Below are 18,725 nucleotides of genomic sequence, written 5' to 3' on the forward strand. Positions count from 1 at the left end.
ATGCCTCCCCTGCGGGTCCCGATTCTACTAGCAACTCACAGTCCTCTCTGAGGAGCCACTGACCGGGCCTCAGGGTCCTCCGCTCAGTCAGAGGCCCCTGGCGCTGTCTGCCTCACGCCAAGACCTTCCCTCCTGGCCCTGTGCCCTGCTTTGGGCACTGAGGATTCTTCCAGCCCTCGGGGAGGGGAGGGGGGAGTGGGGAATCCAGCCGCTGTTGGCTGGTTTACCCAGCCACAGGCCTGGGCCTTCCCTTTCCCAGGATCTGCTCTAGGCTCTGGGGCTCTTTTAGTTCCTTGGCCGGGCCACACCGCAGGGCTCCAGCTATCTGGCCTATGCCAGGGCTAACCTGAGCAGCTTCGAGCTGCTACCAGAGCTGGCTCTCCACATACCGGTCTGCATACCATGTGGGGTCTGAGTAACCTCAAGCTGCTCCCAGGGCCAGTTTTTCGTGTGCCTGTCTGCACACCAGGTGGGGTCCAAGCAGCCTTGAGCTGTTCTCAGGGTTGGCTCTCCATGTGCTAGTATGCAAACTGGGTGGGGCCTAAGCAGCCTCGAGCTGCTCCCAGTGCCGGCTCTCCATGTGCCGGTCTGCACACCTGCACAAGCAGGTAAGACCGCCACATATTCCCTTGCAAGGACCCTTCATTGTCCCTGGTGAAGCACATGCCCTTGGTTTACTGGGTCCATGGGGCGGTGATGGTCACCTCCCTGGGCGTTCCAGGAGTATCATAAGTGAATTTTTGGACTGGCCTCCATTCTCATTGAGGCTGAAGCAATGGTTCCTGCATGGGACTCCAGGAAAGTCTGGACAAGGGGGCCTCTCTCCCCCGGCTGGAGGGTACAGGTTCTATGTGCCGGGTGTTTTCCTTGGACCAGTCTCCCAGGACTGCTGTTCTCCCAAGACTGTTCATTGGAAGGTTGCCCTGCTTGGTGCCCTCTTCCACAGGCCTTTCAATTGCAACCCTCTGAATGGGTTCTCCTTCTGCCACAGTGGGCCCCAGACTATGGTGAAATTGGAAGGGACACCATCTCTCATAGTCCAATTTGGAGTCCAAATCTCCCAGGAGAGGGGAAAGGGGTTCCCTGTTTATTCGTGGTTGAATCATTCAGGGACTCTGTGGCCTATTAGGGGGCATCTCCACCTCAGCCTGACCAGGCCCATGCAGCTCCCTGATGGGCAGGAGAAGATTTCCATGCACCACCTTGAATGGCCCATACTCTACCTCGGGGGCATTTTCATACACAGGCAGTTCCCCCATTTTCTTGACTACAAAGTAGTGCTCAGCCTTCCAACAATCAGCTATCTTGTGCATTCCCCTCAGCCTGTGATTTCTTAACAGCACCTAGTCTCTGGGGCTCAGTCCTTGCTCTTGGACTCAGGAGTCATAATGCATCTTATGGCGCTGCTGGTTTTTTCTGGCCGACTCTCCTGTGAGGCAGTAAGCTTGTCATAGGTGATCCCGCAGCTGTTTGGCATACTGCCCAGGCACTAAATGCTGCCCGTAAGCTTGCTCTACCCTGAAGCAGAGATCGATAGGCAACTGGGGTTGCCTCCCAAACAAACAAATAGGGGCTTGCCCCTGTGGTGTCGTTGCTGGTTGTACTGTAAGCATGCAACAGGTAGGCCAAATGCTGGCTTCAAGAGGCCTTTTGTTCCTGGCACAATATACCTAGCATGCTTAACAACATCCAGTTGAACTGCTCAGGCTGGGGATCCCCCTGAGGGTGATACGGTGTGGTCTGTGATTTCTTTATTCCCACTACAGCCAAGACTTCTTTGAGCAGTGTACTCTCAAAGTCCCTTCCCTGATCAGAGTGGATTCGGGTAGGTAATCTAAAAACAGAAATATTTCTACTGTAGCGTCTTGGTGACAGTTTTGGTGGTGTGATTGTGTGTTGCAAAAGTTTGGGCATGCCAAGTGAAGTGGTCAGTGACAACAAGAATATTTCCCTTTTGATTTTCTCCTTCAATTGATAGGAAGTCCATACATACCAACTCCACTGGTTGTGGGCTTTTAATGGTATGAAGGTAAGCTGTGTGGGTGGGCAGAGTTTTGCATTTCACACAGCATTCACACATTGAACACTTGATTCTGATGTCCTCGGCCATTCATGGCCAGAAAAAACACACCCTGACCAATGTTAGCATGCGCTCCACCCCACTATGTCCAAAATCATCATGGAGTGCTCGAAACATGAGGGCCCACTGTTCTTGAGGCAGGACCAGTTGCAGCACTTCCTTTCCTTCTTCATTGTGCACTAGGTGGAGAAGAACCCCGTTGAGCAGCCTCACCTTCTTTCATTCCCGTAATAGGAGGCAAGCCGTAGGTGTGCTAGAGTCAGAGAGGTTTGGCAAGGTAGGTCCCCTTTGCCGAGCCCACAATACATCTCAGATGTCTGGGTCTTGCTCCTGTGCTGCATGCCATTCAACTGCAGTTATCTCAGGTAAGGCAGTGGAGGCAAGAGAAACATAGTGACTACAGGCCTGAGGGATTCCTTCGGGGTGTACTCCCAATACTTCAGCCAGACACACGGCATCTGCCTCTTCGGCTTTGGAATCCCACACAGGTAAATCACAGAGGGCCTGGACTGCCTCAGGTTGTAACACATCCCTATCAGAGGGGGAGGCTAGGAGAGACAGTGCATCGGCATCTAAGTTGGTTTTTCCTGGGTGATAGTGCAGGCTGAATGCGTAATCAGCTAGGAAGGCAACCCACTGTTGTCCAGTGGCATCCAGTTTGGCGCTTCTCAGTATATATGTTAAGGGATTATTGTCTGTTCATACCTGAAAGGTAATGCCATACAAATAGTCTTTAAAATTTTCCATGACAGCCCACTTCAGAGCTAAAAATTCCAATTTATGAGCTGGATATCTTGTTTCAGCAGGTGCTAGGTTTCGACTAGCATAAGCCATGGGGCACCGCTGTCTGTTGTGCATTTGGTACAACACAGCCCCAAGCCCAGATAGGCTGGCATCAGTGTATAATATGAAAGGCTGCCCCAGGTTAGGATAAGCCAAGATGGGGGCATTGGTGAGGCATTTTATAACCTCATGGAAAGCCTCCTCACACTGGGGATCCCACCGGTGCCTGAAAGGCTCTGTGAGGCTATGTTCCTGCCCCCTGGGCCAGGCAGCTTCGGGTCCTCTTTGAACTGGGGGGCCCTCCCCATCTGACAACCCCGGGTAAAGTGTTTTAAAGGTTTAATAATGGTGGCATAGTCCCAAACAAATTGGTGATAAAATCCAGCAAACCCCAAGAACCTTTTTAGTTCCCTGTAATTAGTAGGCTGGGGCCAGGTAGTTACAGCGTTGACCTTCTCTGGGTCAGTGCTGATACTGTCCTTGGAAAAAATATGCCCTACGTACTTAACTGAAGATTGACAGGATTTACATTTGTCAAGGGCCAACTTGAGCCCCGTTGCCTCCAACCGGTCCAGCACTCAGAGTAGGTGCTTGTCATGCTCCTCTAGAGTTTGGCTGAAGATGATTATATCATCAAGATACACGAGCACTTGGCTTAGATGCATATCTCCCACAACTTTTTCCATGAGACGCTGAAAGGTGGCCAGGGTGCCAGAAATGCCTTGAGGCATGCGTTCAAACTGGTAAAATCCTAGTGGGCAGATAAATGCAGTCTTTTCCTTATTGGCCTTCCAAAGGATTGGATAATAACCACTTCAGAGATCCATTATGGAGAACTACTGACTGCCCCCCAGATAGTCCAAGGCCTCCTGTCCTCTAGGCATAGTGTACTGATCTACTATAGCTCTAGCATTCAACACCCGGTAGTCTATGCACATTCTTAACTTGCCATTTTTCTTATGCACCATCATGATGGGTGACGGGTAGGGACTTTTGGATTCTGAGATGATCTGGTGATCCAGCAGCTCCTGGGGGTGGTGCCAAACTTCCTCCATCTCCACCAGAGGAATCCTGCAAGACCTTTCCCTGAATGGATGAGGATCACTTAGGAGGATATGGTGCTCGACCCCCTTCGCTTTCCCTATGTCCCATTTGTACAAAGAAAACAAATTGGTTCAGTGGCAGCGTTTCTCTTATAGCTGCACTCTCCAGGTGTCAGTAGCCAGGGAATCACTGAAGAGAAATCATTCAGGGTCAAAAGAGGTAGAACAAAGTTTTGTGTCACTCAACATTACCTCCACCCTCCTAACCACTGCCACCTTCTGACCTGGTCACACTGGTGACATGTAGGGGGTGCACATGGGTGCACGTGCACCCCCTGAGAGTGGCGGTGCACCCTTATGAAAAGGTGCTCACCACCTCCCCCCACCACCACCACCACCTGCGCCGGAGGCATCTGTGGGAGCTCCTGCTTATCACTGCCACACTCCCGCTCCTGCCAGTGCCACTGTGCACCCCCGCAGCCAACAGGGGCACACATTGTTCATGCCTGGTTGCACCACCACACTCTGCGGGGTACAGCTGGCTACTAGAATGGCCACTGTGCCTTGACTCAGACCCCTGGGGTCGAATAGCCCATCAGGGGCCCTTAGACTCTGGAGCCCCAACTTCCCCAGGAAGGTTTCTACTATTACGGGGCCCTTGGTAGTGGGGTCTCTCTCCCAGGAGCATTTGACCAGTAGGGCCTGTTGACTCTGAGTGGGGAAGGTCAGGGGGGCTGGCCCAGTAAATTGTAAAGTTCTTAAGATGGGAGAGGCTTCCCCCTCCACCCTTCCCTCCCACCGGTCATAGGCCTCGGTGCGCAAAGCATGCATTCTCAGCTGCTTTCTGTAGTGGGGCCCTGCTTGCCACCTGCAATATTGTGTGTCAGCACCTGAAAAATATTTGAATTAGTTCCAATGAGCAGAGACACCCCTGGCTTCCACCCAGGGTCCAGGCACAACAAGGCGATCATAGTGACCTCCCTGTTTGTCCCAGCCACAGAGGTGGGAAATCTGATCTGGATCTTAACGTATTCCAGATACAGATATTGGTCCCTGCTCAATCCACACAAACCTAGACCAGACAAGGGATACAAAGGCAAATGCTCAAAATGCTTTTTATACAATGATTCAAACAAAATGGTTACTTGGGACCCACTATCCAAAAGGGCCACACATGGATGCCTGTTTACCTCCACAGGGACTTCCGCCCCAGGGTCTATTAATCCCTCAGGTAGTCTGCCCGAGCCTAGGGTTTGGGAGTCTGACTCTTCCTGGGGCAGGACCAACTCTCTTGTCCCATCCCGGTAGCATTTTCTGATTTCCACAGGGCCTTAAGGTGCTGATAAACACACTCCAGATTCTCGGTCCCCGTGCATCCCTTGGCCATATAGCCTAGTTCCCCATATCTATAGCAGATTCTGGAAGCACGGGGGCAGGTTCTGGTTTGTCTCAGAGCCAGTGGAGGGGCCCTGGCAGGCTCCCTGGGGGGAACACCACTAACCATCGCCATTAAGAGAGGCAAAGAGGGTTCTTCCTCCAACTCAGCGGGGAAATCCTCTTGGGGGTCATGGCCATCACCTGGTGCATGGGTCCCTTCCTAGCTGGGGAATCCTCAGGGACCCACACAGATTCCCGCAATTGGAGAATCTCCTTCTCCTCTCTTACCTCCTGTACCAGCTGATTTAATCCCAGGGGATTTTTTCACCTGGACAAATTTAAATTCCTGATAAGGGCTAAACTATATTGAACCCCTATTTGGACCTGTCATAGCCTTGCCTGATCAGCCTCCACAGGGGTGAGGGACCCTTGCTTAATTACCCGCTGTAAGACCTGCTCTAAGCATAGCAGGTATGGACGCAGGCTCTCCCCCACATTGAAAGGTACCCAACAGTTCGTAGTATGCTCCACCCCATAAAGACGGCCATTCGAACATGTCCTGTAGGACCTGTAGACACTGCTGGGTGGTGATCCCTGGATTCTGCTAGTTTGCAGTTCTGATGACACAGGTTCCCTCAACATGTCGAAAAGACAACAGTGATTTTCATCATCAGGAATTTGCCATGTTAAAGTCTCTTGGATATGCGCCAGTCAGGCTTCAAGGTCCTCCTCCCCAGATGGGACAGGGGTGCTCCCTGAAAAGCTACTCAGCTGTTTGTAAGCAGCCCAATAATTAGAGGAATCGGCTACCTCTCGAATAGCTTCCATAAAGCCAAGATCCAGTCTGCAGGAGGCGATGCCCCCCCAGACCTTGAGGTTACCTGGGCACTGGTGCCCCCCAAATCCTGGGGACCATGAGGATCTGACATCCTCCCTGTAAGAGTCCTCTATAGATAAACACAGCACCTAAAATAGCAAGTTGTCTGCCCCAAATCCCGGATAAGCCCCCAAAAATGTAACCCGGGAACACCCATGGGTGTGCCTGTTCTCAACTGAACTTTGTTAATGATGTAAGGCACTGTGGCAAGTGCTGGCAGCAACACTAACTGCCACAGATCTCATAGCCATGGCAATTAATGCTGCTTGCTGCTCTTCCTACATTTCCAGATCCATGGGGACCCCCACTGGTTTCTCCCAAACCACATTTCTCCCAACCCCCTGATTCTCCCAACCCCCTGCTGCTTCTCCAACCCACATTTCCAGACCCATGGGGACCACCATGGGCTAGATTCAAAGCATGAAGTCACATCATTAGGGCTGCCTGCAGGGCTGGAAATTTTGCAATGGGAGGAGAAGTAGCTGCTGTGGGTCTGGGAACTACAGCAATTACTGCTGCCACCACCAAATTCCAGCCCCACAAGCCAGATGACTCAGCTCCATGCTCTGGACTTGGCTCATGTAGGGTGGCCACTGATGCATCCCCGGAATACAGGAAATCCCCTTGGTAAGGGGAAGGACCACTTCCCCCCTCAGCCAAACAGCGGTGATGGGTGGGCCCACCTCCTCCTCAGCCAATCAGCAGCGAGGGGCAGGGCCACTGTGCCCATCGTTCAAACAGCAGCAAGGGGTGTGGCCACCACAAAACAACTACTGTTCAGTCCACAAAGCCCATGCCAATGAACATGTGAACAGCACTACCTGGGCTGCAACAGCCAAGCACTGAGCCCAGCTCTGTCCCCTGTGAGTGGTGCTGGGTTTGGTACTTGGCTGGTGTGGCCGCATCCCCTGCAAGCGGTGCCGGGCTCAGTTGGTGTGGCCCAGGCAGCTCTGGTCACAGGGGATAGGGCCATGCTAGCCAAGCACCAAGCCTGACCCTGTCCCCCGCAAGTGCTGCTGTGGCATGTGTTCACCCTCTAGGTGCCCAGCCCACAGTGAGGGTGCGCAGGGGCCAGTGTAAGTCAACCCCATATTTCTGATTTAAAAAGTTACGTCAACTTATGCCAAGACAGCCAATTAGAGTGCAAATAAAATGTTACGGATGGATGGACAGACAGACTACAGCTTTTATAATATTAGAATGGTTTTGGATATGGTTTAGTTAAGGAAAGGAAGTAGGTGGACTGGCTAAATATCTGATACTATTGTGGCTTTAGGTCAAAAAGAATTGCCAGACACAGGCAGAAGTGGTTGGGCCCCAAGGCACTGTCTGCCTGTAATGGGGAAGTCAACTCATCTACAGCAAAGGCACCTGAGAGGCCCATCTAGCCACAGGGATGTGAGATAACTCAGGCAGGCCAGTAATTTCTATGGAGTTCTGCTGACTGTTATGAATGCTGCTGTGGAGGGTTAGCTGGAAGGATTGAGGCAGTTAGCTTTGGGCTAATGAGGGTCAGAGAGACCTCAGTGGGCAGGGCTGGCGGAAATCAGCAGGAAGACTGATTTCTGGTGATGCTGGCAAGACTCTCAGAAAGGCTACAGTGTAGCTAGAGATGACGGTAAGGAACTTTTCTTCTTTTATCCTATGCAAGTGAAGCAAAGTATTTCTAATCCTGCTGAGATAGCCTAAGTGGTGGGCAGCAGGAGAAGGGAAGACAACAAATGACTAGTGCGCATAGCTCACCTTGGGCCTTGAGAAGTATGGAACATAAGGGGCTGTCTGGGCCATCGTGTCCTTGCTGTCCTGCTGTCACAGACAATTGGTAATCCACAGAACCCCCCAAATCTCCATTTCAAGCCCTCACACTTAACTGTAAGCTACAACACCCTATAATATACCACTGGGCAAAGCAAGAGAAACAAGGAACTAAAACCTTCCTGAAACCAAATCTGGCCTCTTAGATTTGTAACATATAAATGTAAGCAATTATCTTCAGTTCTTCACAAACTGAAAAGGAGGATACTTCTGGGTTCCCAGTTCCATACGGGGAGAGGAAAAGTAACTAAAAGGCCATGTAGATCCTTCCAGGATGGTATAAAATAAGTTCAGTTATGTCTAGATAAAGTCCAAAAATCATCTTACTTACCTTTCCCCCAGGTTCTTAGTCCAGTAGGATTGTACACTAAAGTCAGGTATTTCAGGGCAGGGAACAGTTTGGTTAAGGGACACAAAAATATATCAGTATCTACTTCCAATGCTGCTTTTGGAAGCAGGAAAAAAAAGGTTTCCCTTTACTTTCATAAAGATGATGTCAAGCACTTCCTTCAATGAATCATGTCTATACTGCAAGCCCATAGCATAAAACAATGATCTGCATCTAAGCTGATCTAGTGAAAAGTGAAACTGGTTTATTAGGAACAAAGGCAGACGAGGAAATATTCATAGATTCATAGATGCTAGGGTCAGAAGTGACCTCAACATATCATCGAGTCCAACCCCCTACCTAGGCAGGAAACAGTGCTGGGGTCAGATGACCCCAGCCAGATGCCTATCCATAGTGAACAATTTAAGTAATTTCTAACACTGAAGAAAAATTGACCTTGAGTTAGATATTTGATCCTCTATTATGAATTTTGAAGTTTAAAAGACCAATTAAAATACTATACCACCATTTGATTTGTTTACCATTATGATTATATTATAGAAATGCAACTTAGAAGGGAAAAAATGAGTGAGAATTCTTGAAAAATTACAGTTCACAAATTTTTCTTGGGAAGAAAATGGTTTATATAGCCTCATTTTAAAAAAATCTATGTAGGGAAGAAATCGGGAAGAAACTTTCCCATTAGTTCACTAAATCATACAAAAGAAGGGCTGGAAGGGATCTCTGAACCTTAAGGCAGGATCATCCCTATCCAAACTACCCCTAGAAGTCTGTGCCTACCCTATTTCTAAAACTACTTAAATCAACCCTCTCACACAACTACAAGGCATATTGCCCAAAGACCCCAAAAGCCCCCTAACTATCCATAGGTAAAGGAGGGAGAGGAGAGTGGTCAGTGTCCAACTGCTGCAAGGTTTATTAAAATGCACTCAAGAGATGCAGAGGGCCATACCTCACTCCACTGCACTCAGATCAGTCTGACCCTGAGTGGAAGGGCAAGACCCTCTATCCAGGAGCCTGCATGTTTTAATTCCAGCAGGAGCACTGGCACATCCCAGTCAAAATTCCCAGCCTTGGCTACAGCCAACACACAATACTTGTGAGGAAGGCAACCTGCTCCCCCACCCATGCTTAGAGCAACAGTTGGGGGGGGGGGGGGGACTTCCCAACCTTATGTGGCAACTAGCAACCCCCACCCCCAAAAAATGGGAAAAGCCAAAAACCTCCAGTTTGCACTGCAACCAGGGACAGCCAGCGTAACTGCACATATTAAACTGTGTAACTGGAGAGCCAGAATACTTCTTTTTATATCCCCTCCATAAAACTTATCCTAGCTGCTAAAACTTTGTTTGTAATTAATCTGGTTGTAGAACTCGGTTTCATTCTCCTGCAGCTGAGCATGATACTCTCCAATATCCACCTGTTCTGGGCTGCAGAGCTCTTATCTCACAGCACTTTGGAGGTGTGGCCCTCCTGGGCTTCCAATTTACAGAGTTGGATGGTGGTGCACTTTACAGAGCACTCCATGAACTGCTATTCCTAGATCATCCCTAATGAATGTTTATTCAACCTCTTCTTGAAAATCTCCAAGGATGGAGTTTCCACACCTTCCTAGTCTATTCCACTGCCTCACTATTGTAAGCAAAGAAGATTTTCATAATATCCTAAAACTGCAGCTGCATCACATTGCAAGGTGGTATAGAACTGATGATTTACCAAGACTCCTGGAACCTCTTCAGTAAGTCTGCTGTCCAGCCAATTCTCATGAATTTTGTATTTGGGTTTTTAATTGTAGCACCCTGTATTTGTTAATACTGAATTTCATTGTGTTAGCTCTAGCCCAGCTTTCCAATCTATCAAGTTCCTTCTGAATTGTGCTCCTGTCCTCCAAGGTGTTCGCAATCTTTACCAGTTTTGTATCAGCAAATTTGCTCAAGAATTGCCCTATTCCAGCATCCAAGTAGTAAACAAAGACATTGAACAGCGCTGGGTCCAGGACTGACCCCTGTGAAACTCCACTCAATACGTCCTGCCATTCTGATTTGGATCCATTTATAATTACCCTTTGCTTGTAGCTACTGAGCCAGTTGTCTATCTACCTCCTAATAGTTTTGTTTAGCCCACATTTCTTCAGTTTGTTTAGGAGAAGTGGGTCTTCTCAAAAACCATACTGGAATGAAGTTTATCAGGCCCTGCTTACTTAAATACATGCATACTCACCAAAGCTCTCTGACTGTCCCTTTCATTATCTTAGCCCTCAACTTAATTTTTTTTTGTGAAGACTGAGGCAAAGTAGCTGTTGAGCCCCTCTCCTTTGTATCTTCTGTTAACAGCTCACCCTGGCTATCAGAGGACCCAGAGCTTCCTTTTTTTTTTTTTTTCTTGCCACTATATTTACAGAACTTCTTCTTGCTGTCTTTAATATCCCACACCAGATATAGCTCATATTTTACCTTTGCTTGCCTCATTTTGTCCCTGCAAGATTTTGCTATTTCCTAGTATGCTTCCTTGGTGACCTGCTCATCTTTCCATTACCTGTATGCTTTCCTTTTGCATTTAAGGCATCCTAGAACAGGAGCTGGCAACATTTTTGGGCAGAGTACCAAAAACACCAGTAATCTCAACTTCTAGGATGCTGGTGTGCCAGGGGCAGATGGCAGAGGAGCTATGAGGGGCCTGATCCTTGTGTTGGCAGTGCAGCCCCAGCCCCTTCCCTATCATCCGCTCCAAGGCATGCATGCCAAGCAAAATGCCTTCACATGCCATGCTCTGGCACCCATGCTGGGGCTTACCTACCTCTCCTACAAACTCCTTGTGCAGCCACTTTAGTCTCTTGCCATTCTTATGCTTTCATTGTATTGGAACAGTTTCTTGTTGGATTTCCAATACTGTGCCATTTAGAAGCTTCCAGCCATCCCAGGCCTCTTTTTCCTTCAGTCTATCTTTCCATGGCACCATGCCTACTATCTCTTTCAGTCACGTGAAATCAGCCGTTTTGAAACCCAGTGTCTTAATTCTTCTACCCTCATAGTTTCCACATCTCAGAATTGTGAATTTGATCATACTATGGTCATTTCCTCAAGTTTACCATCACCTTTATATCCTTCCTCAGTTCTTCCCAGTTGGTCATGACAATATCTAAGACAGCTAATCTCCTGATCATATCCTCAAATTTCTGGAATAGAAACTTATCCTCCACACAAGTTAGGAACTTGTTTGGCATTTTGCTTGACAGTTGCATCTTTGGGTAAGAGCAGTACCATTAGTTCTATTTCCTGCTAATTGTTATAGCAAAAACTGCCTTTAAATGATTAGAAATTAAACATATTCACAGAATTCACATGCAAGTTCCATACTGCTTTCAGGTCACTTAGTGTAAGAATTAAAAACACATACTACAGGTTTATGAGTATAGTCTGACTTTCACCCAGTGTAAGCAAAGAGCAGACATGCAATATACAGCCTAAGTTCAGTGTAAGTCACCTTGCTTACTCCAGGGTTAATTACCATTTGGAAAGTCAGAAGCAACTGTATTGCATATCTGCATATGAGACATTTGTCTGCAGCTCTGCCTTTTTCAGCTGGTGAGTTTATAACAGAAATTTGTGTTAGTTCTTGATTTTGCACTTCCTATTATTATATTTCATTCTATTTCCAGTCCCCAAAGTCATCCTGTTCTTCCTATAAGACATTTTTGAGCCTCCTGTGCTTTGATGATACCTGCAACTGGTATTAAACGAGATCTGTCCCAAGATCATTGCGGAACTCCACTGGTAAACTCCCTTCAGCCTCAACATTACTGTTTTAGCAAAATCTGTCATTTCCCCCTTAACTGGTTCCTGAAGTACTTCTATTAGCCCCTATCTTCTCCAGTTCAATTATTTCCCATGTAAAACCATATCAAGTAGTTTTCTGGCATTTAGGTTGATGAGATCTACCACTCCTTTCTCAAAGATGGATGTCAGTCAAATAAATGACTTTTGGTAAGGCCATGTTGCTTTTTAGCCCATTTTTCATTTGCCCCAAGGCGTTCTATTATTATTTTAACACTGTTCCAATGTCCTCTGTATGAGCAAAGGCTTGTAACAGGCCTGTAGTTTGGATCACACTTCCCTCCCTTTAATTATATATAGAGGCATTTGTTATTCTATCATTCCCAAACTGAAAGATTTACTAAGTTTTCTTACCAGTGAATATGTGATTTCAAATACCAGGCTTTCTAGTTTTATCTAATTCCCCAAATTCAAGGATATTAAGTACCTTGAGTTTTGTTTGGGAAATTTCTACTTCTGCATATTTGCTCCTATTAGCAACACTGGCTGTGTCCTCATGTCCTACATCTTCCTACTTATTGAAAACTTAAGCAAATCATTGATTTAATTTTCCATCCACACATGAATTACTTGAATCTGAAAACCATCCTCAATAAAGAACAGCCCACATCCTTGCCACTGTATTTTTTGTTAACAAATGTTTCTTTAGTCACATGATTTATTTTTACATTTACTGTGCAACTCATTTTAAGTTGTGCCAGAATCATATAGCCTGGAGTTGCTATGCCACAGCATGCCATCTGGCAAATGTGTTTGACCAGTATGGAAGGCATGGTCAAGGGGGTAAGGACTTTTTATCAACAGATGGGAAATGAAGCCAGTACCACATGGCATTGCCTACAATCTATGACTGAGCACAGGAGACAATAGGAGCTCATTCCTTGCTCCTATTGGGAACACAACGCATGCGAAACTGACCAGTCCCCTTGATAGTTAAGGGACCAGTTCTAAAGTAGAAGAAAAAAAACAAGGCAGAAGCCTGGGAGTCAGGATGTCAAAAAGGCTGGTGTGCATGTGTGATCAGGCTGACTAGAATAATGAGGATGAGGGGAGGGGACAATATGCTTGAAGAGCGGGGATTAGGTCCCAACTGCAGTACAGCAAGGTGTGGAACTCATTGCCACCAGATGTTGTGAAATCTGACAGTTTAGCCAGATTCAAGAAGGGATTGGGCAAATTCTTGGAAGAAAGAGGCATCATCACCAGTTACTGGGCATGGGAGATAGGGATACAGCCTCTGTATTAGAACGTCCTAGACTTTAAATGCTGGAGGCTGCAAGAGAGAAAGGAACAGTGGAAAAAAGCCCTCATCGTACCTTGTGTCAGGCATCCAGGTTGTAGCTATGTTGGTTTAGATTGCCTTCATCATACCTTGTTCACTCTCCCTTTCAGTATTCACTCTCTGCCACTGTGTGATGCAGAATACTGGGCAAAATGGATCTATGGTCTGACACAGTAAATGCCAGTTCTTATAGCAGAGAAGGCAGGGGAGAAAGTCTGGGCATGAGGCAGAGGGGCCTAAAATCTGAAAAGCATCTATCAGGGAGAAAGAAACTGTCCAGGGCACATCAGTGGGGTAGACTTGGTTTTAATCTTGAGGAGTTGAGGCAGAGGTTAGGGTTACCAGGGCATGAGGGGAAAAAAGAGCATGGCTTGGATGCTATCTGCCTGCTAGTCGAGGGTGCCTACAAGCAAGCATGCACGTGAGAGTGAGTGAGAAAGCCTTGTTGCACACACTAACTTTGTGGTGGCCTCAATGTTCTGGCATGCCTGGAAGATCACTACACACCTGGCCTGGGAGAGATATATTTGCCCTCCTGATCAGGTCAGCCCAGCAAATCTGATGGTTCTCCATACAAGCAAGCCAGCCTCCTCAGCCACTGCTCTTCTCTCTAACGATGCAGCCAGATCTAGCAGCATCTTTTCTTCATTCCTCCTTCCTTTCCATTGCCTACTTGCTGAGCTTCAGTCTCAGGCTGTGACTTTTGGATCTCAGAAGCACAGCACCCATGACAGCAGTGGTAGTCACTGCCTTTGTTGACCCTGGGGGAGGGGCTGGGGAAGGAGGAAGGAACCTTAGTGCCAAATCACAAATGTTTAACAGGCCTCCTGATGTTGGTGACATCTTTAAAAAAAAAAAAAAAAAAAAAATCTCTTTATTTGCAACTTTCAGGTACACTCACCCTTCTTCAGGAAAATGCAAAGATTGTAAAATTTCTCTTAGGTGGAAATGAAAAGTCATATTTCACAGGCGAGCTGAAGGTGTTGTAAAATCTGGTTGGAAAAGTTCATTTTGTGCAAATTAGGCTCAGATAAAAGAGCAGTCTATTTATCTCAAAGTTGTGTGATGGCAAGCAGGATATTGAATTATGTTGCCTTCTGGTTATGTTGTTTCATATTTCGCAGGAGGATGGGTTGACAAAAGGCTCTCCTGAGCAATGAACTTTTCTAACCGAGAGATCTTACAACACCTTCAGCTCTCCTGTGACACATGAATTTTCATTTCCACTTAGGAGACATTTTACAATCTTTGCATTCGTCTGCACCTGAAGAAGGATAAATGTACCCCAAGGCTTGCAAATAAAGACATTTTATTATGAATATCTGGTTGGTCTAATAAAAGGTATCACCTCTATACAGAGTTCTGATTCCTTTTGCCTGTAGGCCAGTAAGCCTACAACCTGTATCTCTGAAACAGTTTGTTTCACTTCACTTATAATAGACACAGCTATGATGGCAGTGTCACTCCTTCCACTTGAAGAGCTATGTTCACAGATATTTGGAGCATAGAGGTGGAACATTTCCATTAAGTCCAAGTACATGCATTCATTGATAAAATGCTCAAATAAATTTGCCACATGTGCTATATAAATCTTATACTCCTAAATCTTGGTATGAGAGAATACCACGTTAAAAAATAATCCAGAGTTCTGTAGCAAACATCAATTAGAATGTACCAAAGCATCAGATGGGACCATTCTGACACAAATCCATTTCTCATAGCCATGACACAGTATCAAATGCTCAATTCCTTATCAAGCCAAAAAAACATTCTTCTAACTTGGAGCGAATCATTTATTCTGCTTTCAGAGAGGTTAAGCTCACGTTCAGTTTAATACTCTCAAAGATAAAATTCACACCTTGTTTTTAGATGCTGGATATTTTAATGCTTATCTGGTTCCTTCCCTATATATGAAATAAATTCTGCAATGACTAAAAACTAAAAGCTACAAAAAGTTAAAGCAATCCAGGTGATCCTGCACTAATCACACATACTACAAACACTCTATAAATTCTACAGATTACAGTCCAGTGTTTTATAAACTTACTATCTCCTTTGATACATTTGCAGTCCATTACTTAACTGCCACCTTCAAAGCCTAATTATATCTATATCAGGGGTCAGCAACGTTTCTGGGCAGAGAGGCAGACAGTGGGGGAGCCATGAAGGGCCCAACCCCTTCCCTGCTGCCTGCCCTGAGGCACACGTACCAAGCAAAGTGCCTTTGCATGCCGTGCTCTGGCACCCATGCTAGTGATTTCCTACCCCTGGTCTATATGATAAGTATTCTGTATTCCAAGATCCACAACACCTGTTCTGTTGAAAGCAGTTCCCTTAGAGTAGTTGGCATGTAGCAAGGACAATGCACTGGGACTAGAGCGGAAATAAAGGAACTGGACAGATCACACTTAACCAGAGAATGTGCTCTGATCAAGAGTTACTATTGAAGTGTTCCAAGAGATTTCCTTACTACTAATACTTGGAAAGATCATCAGTTCTTGATAAGTGTGTGTGTGAGGGAATCTCATTCCTCACCACTCTAAAAGTTATGTAATCAGCCAGTTTTCCAGATATGATGCTCCACTAGGATATTAGATTTAAGACACCCTAAACTGTCAGGACACTTGAAAGAGGAAAACGTTACAAGAGAATTAAGTAAATTAAATCTTACTCACATGTTTAAAGGATCCATGGGGGGCTGCAGTTGCTCCTGTTTCTTCTAGATACTCATCCCAACTGAATTCTGCTTCTTCCACAGCAGACCCAGCATCTAGAATGGGGGGAAGGCAGGGAGGAGAGGAAGAAAGAGGGTGACCTAATGTCTGATGTGGAGAAAATATGCCTTTAGTCAAGCTATATACATATTTTGGGGTTCTCTTCATCCCAGACTGTTTTGCAAATTAGCAGTTTGGGCCTTCTCCTGAGAGGAGATGCATGGATTAATGCCCATTGTGCCCCCAAGGAAGTGAAGACCTGGACCCAGACTCCACTGACCCGCCAGGGTAGAACCAAGAAGTAAGAAAATTGGGGCAAGGAGAGGGTGAACGAGGACAGGGGCGCTTAGAGGGTGCGGGTGTGTGCATGAGAACTTGTGTGTTCATGCATGCATGTGAGCGTGCAAGGGCTGCGCCAGGCAGGATGCACCGGCTGAATGGAACCTGGGAGGGGAATGCCCTTCGCCCTGGGTCTCTCCTTAGCTAAGGCCCCCAGGGAGCCCCACGAACAGAGTGTGCAAACAGGTGCGGTTTTGCGTGGGCACGGCAGTTGGTGCAGGAGTTCACATGGATAGGTGTGCAGAAGGCACCCGGAGGGCTGGGCTGAGCAAGGCACCTGAGGCCAGGAGCCTGAAGAGTAGCTGCATGGACCAGGTAGGGGCGTGGACTCACACTGAGCCATGGTGGCGATTCATTGGGTCCACAGGCTTCCCAGCACTGCTGAGATCCCCACCCAGACAGCCACTGGCCCTGGACTGTGAAGGCTGCCCAGCATGGCTGCTGGCAGCTGGGCATGGGGGCACCCCGACCTGTGGGGTGTGCTCCCTAGTGAAGTCTCTGGAGGGCCGGGTGGAGGAGCTCGAGGAGGAGGTATGACAGCTACGTACCATCAGGGCCCACGAAGACTACATCAATGGCTACTACCAGGCCCTCTCCAAAAGATGGAAGAAGATATGGAAATAGAGATGGTGGCCAACAAGAAGGCTGACCAAAAAGACCCAGCCGGAGCTACCTGGAAAATGGCCACCTCACATTCCAGGACACGCAGGGCTATGGCTGCTGCTCCCCTGGCCCTGCACAACAGGTATGCTCCCCTACCCACATGAGAAGGCCCCGATGGTGACACCGGAGGAGGAGGAAGGTAAGCAGCATGCTGCCACCCCCAAGAGAAAATGCAAGGTTGTGGTGGGGGGGGACTCCCTCCTGCGGGGTACAAAGGGACCCATCTGCCATCTGGACCCCATAGCCTGTAAGGTCTGCTGCCTCCCCAGGGCCTGCATCTGGGATGTTGTGGAGAGGATCCCTAGGCTCATCCAGCCCTCCAACTACTACCCCAGTAGCAGGGGGAGCAGGTAGTCTTTTCCTCTCTCCTCCTAGTTGCGGGTCACAGACCTAGGAGGGAAGGATGCATCGAGGAAGTGAACTGATGCCTCGGTGGACAGGGAAACACTGACTGGAACATGCCCAGGGATCGACGTACAAGAAATCTCCAAAGACAGGGACACTAGGAGAGCCAGTCTTACAGGAACTGAGGAAATAGTTCTCCTTCAGTATGACAGGAAATCTAGGGTCTCACCTGGAGGACTCAGGTACCTGTACACTAATGCCAGGAGCATGGGGAACAAGCAGGAGGAGCTAGCCCTCCTACTCTGCAGTAAGCATTATGATCTAGTAGGGATTACAGAGACCTGGTGGGACTCCTCACATGACTGGAGTGTAGCCACAGAGGGCTACACACTGCACAGAAGGGACTGAGTAGGGAAGAAAGGTGGAGGTGTAGCTCTCTATGTGAGGGAGCAGTACACCTCCTTGGAGGCTGACATCGGCTCCAAAGAAGAACAGCTTAAAACCCTCTGGGTCAAACTGCAGGGGTGGGGGAGAGACCTAACTGTAGGTGTACACTACAGACCATCAAAACAGGGAGGAGCTCAATCTCGAGTTCTCTAGAAAACTGACAGAGGCCGCATGTGCACAGGACATGGTCGTCATGGGCAACTTCAATTATCCAGGCATCTCTTACGAGGAACACTCGGCAAAGTCCGACCTGTTGTGGCGCTTCCTGACCTGCAACAAAAAGCTCTTCCTGACTCAGGAGGTGCACAGGCCAACCAGAGGTAAAGCTCTCCTAGACTTGGTCTTGGCCAAAGGATCTGGTGACCAACTTGAACATAGAGGGCAACCTGGGTGACGGCAACCATGAAACCATCACATTCATTGTCTGTTGCAAGGCAGGGAAACTAGATAGCAGGGTTGAATTTTTGGATTTCAAAAATGTCAATTTCAACAAGCTCAGGACATTAGTAGGGGAAGTGCTGCAGGACCAGGGACCGAAGGCAAAAGGCGTCTGTGAAGAGTGGTCATTCCTTAACGACATGATCTTTAAAGCACAAAAGAAGTCCATTCCCATACAGAGGAAAGGTAGCAGAACAGCTGGGAAGCCCTCCTGACTAAATAGGGAAATCATGGTCCTCTTGAAAAAGAAGAAAGACGCTTACAAACAATGGAAGTTTGGGACTGTGCCCAAGGGGGACTATACAACAATGGCTTTTTCCTGGAGGGGGGAGAATAGGGA

General features: G+C 47.5%; 1 protein-coding gene across 6 annotated transcripts in view; it reads right to left on the bottom strand.

The window, feature by feature from the left end:
• The window catches only part of SFMBT1 (Scm like with four mbt domains 1), a 169,711-nt gene that overhangs the window by 100,801 nt on the left and 50,185 nt on the right, over positions 1-18,725 (bottom strand). For all 6 annotated transcript variants that reach the window (XM_006025869.3, XM_006025870.3, XM_014520970.2 and 3 more), the window contains exon 3: positions 16,115-16,209. In XM_006025869.3, coding sequence (XP_006025931.1) covers positions 16,115-16,209 — 95 coding nt within the window. The remainder of the gene's footprint in view (positions 1-16,114; positions 16,210-18,725) is intronic.

Source organism: Alligator sinensis, unplaced genomic scaffold (assembly GCF_000455745.1).
Source record: "Alligator sinensis unplaced genomic scaffold, ASM45574v1 scaffold78_1, whole genome shotgun sequence".
NCBI classification, from domain to species: Eukaryota; Metazoa; Chordata; order Crocodylia; family Alligatoridae; genus Alligator; species Alligator sinensis.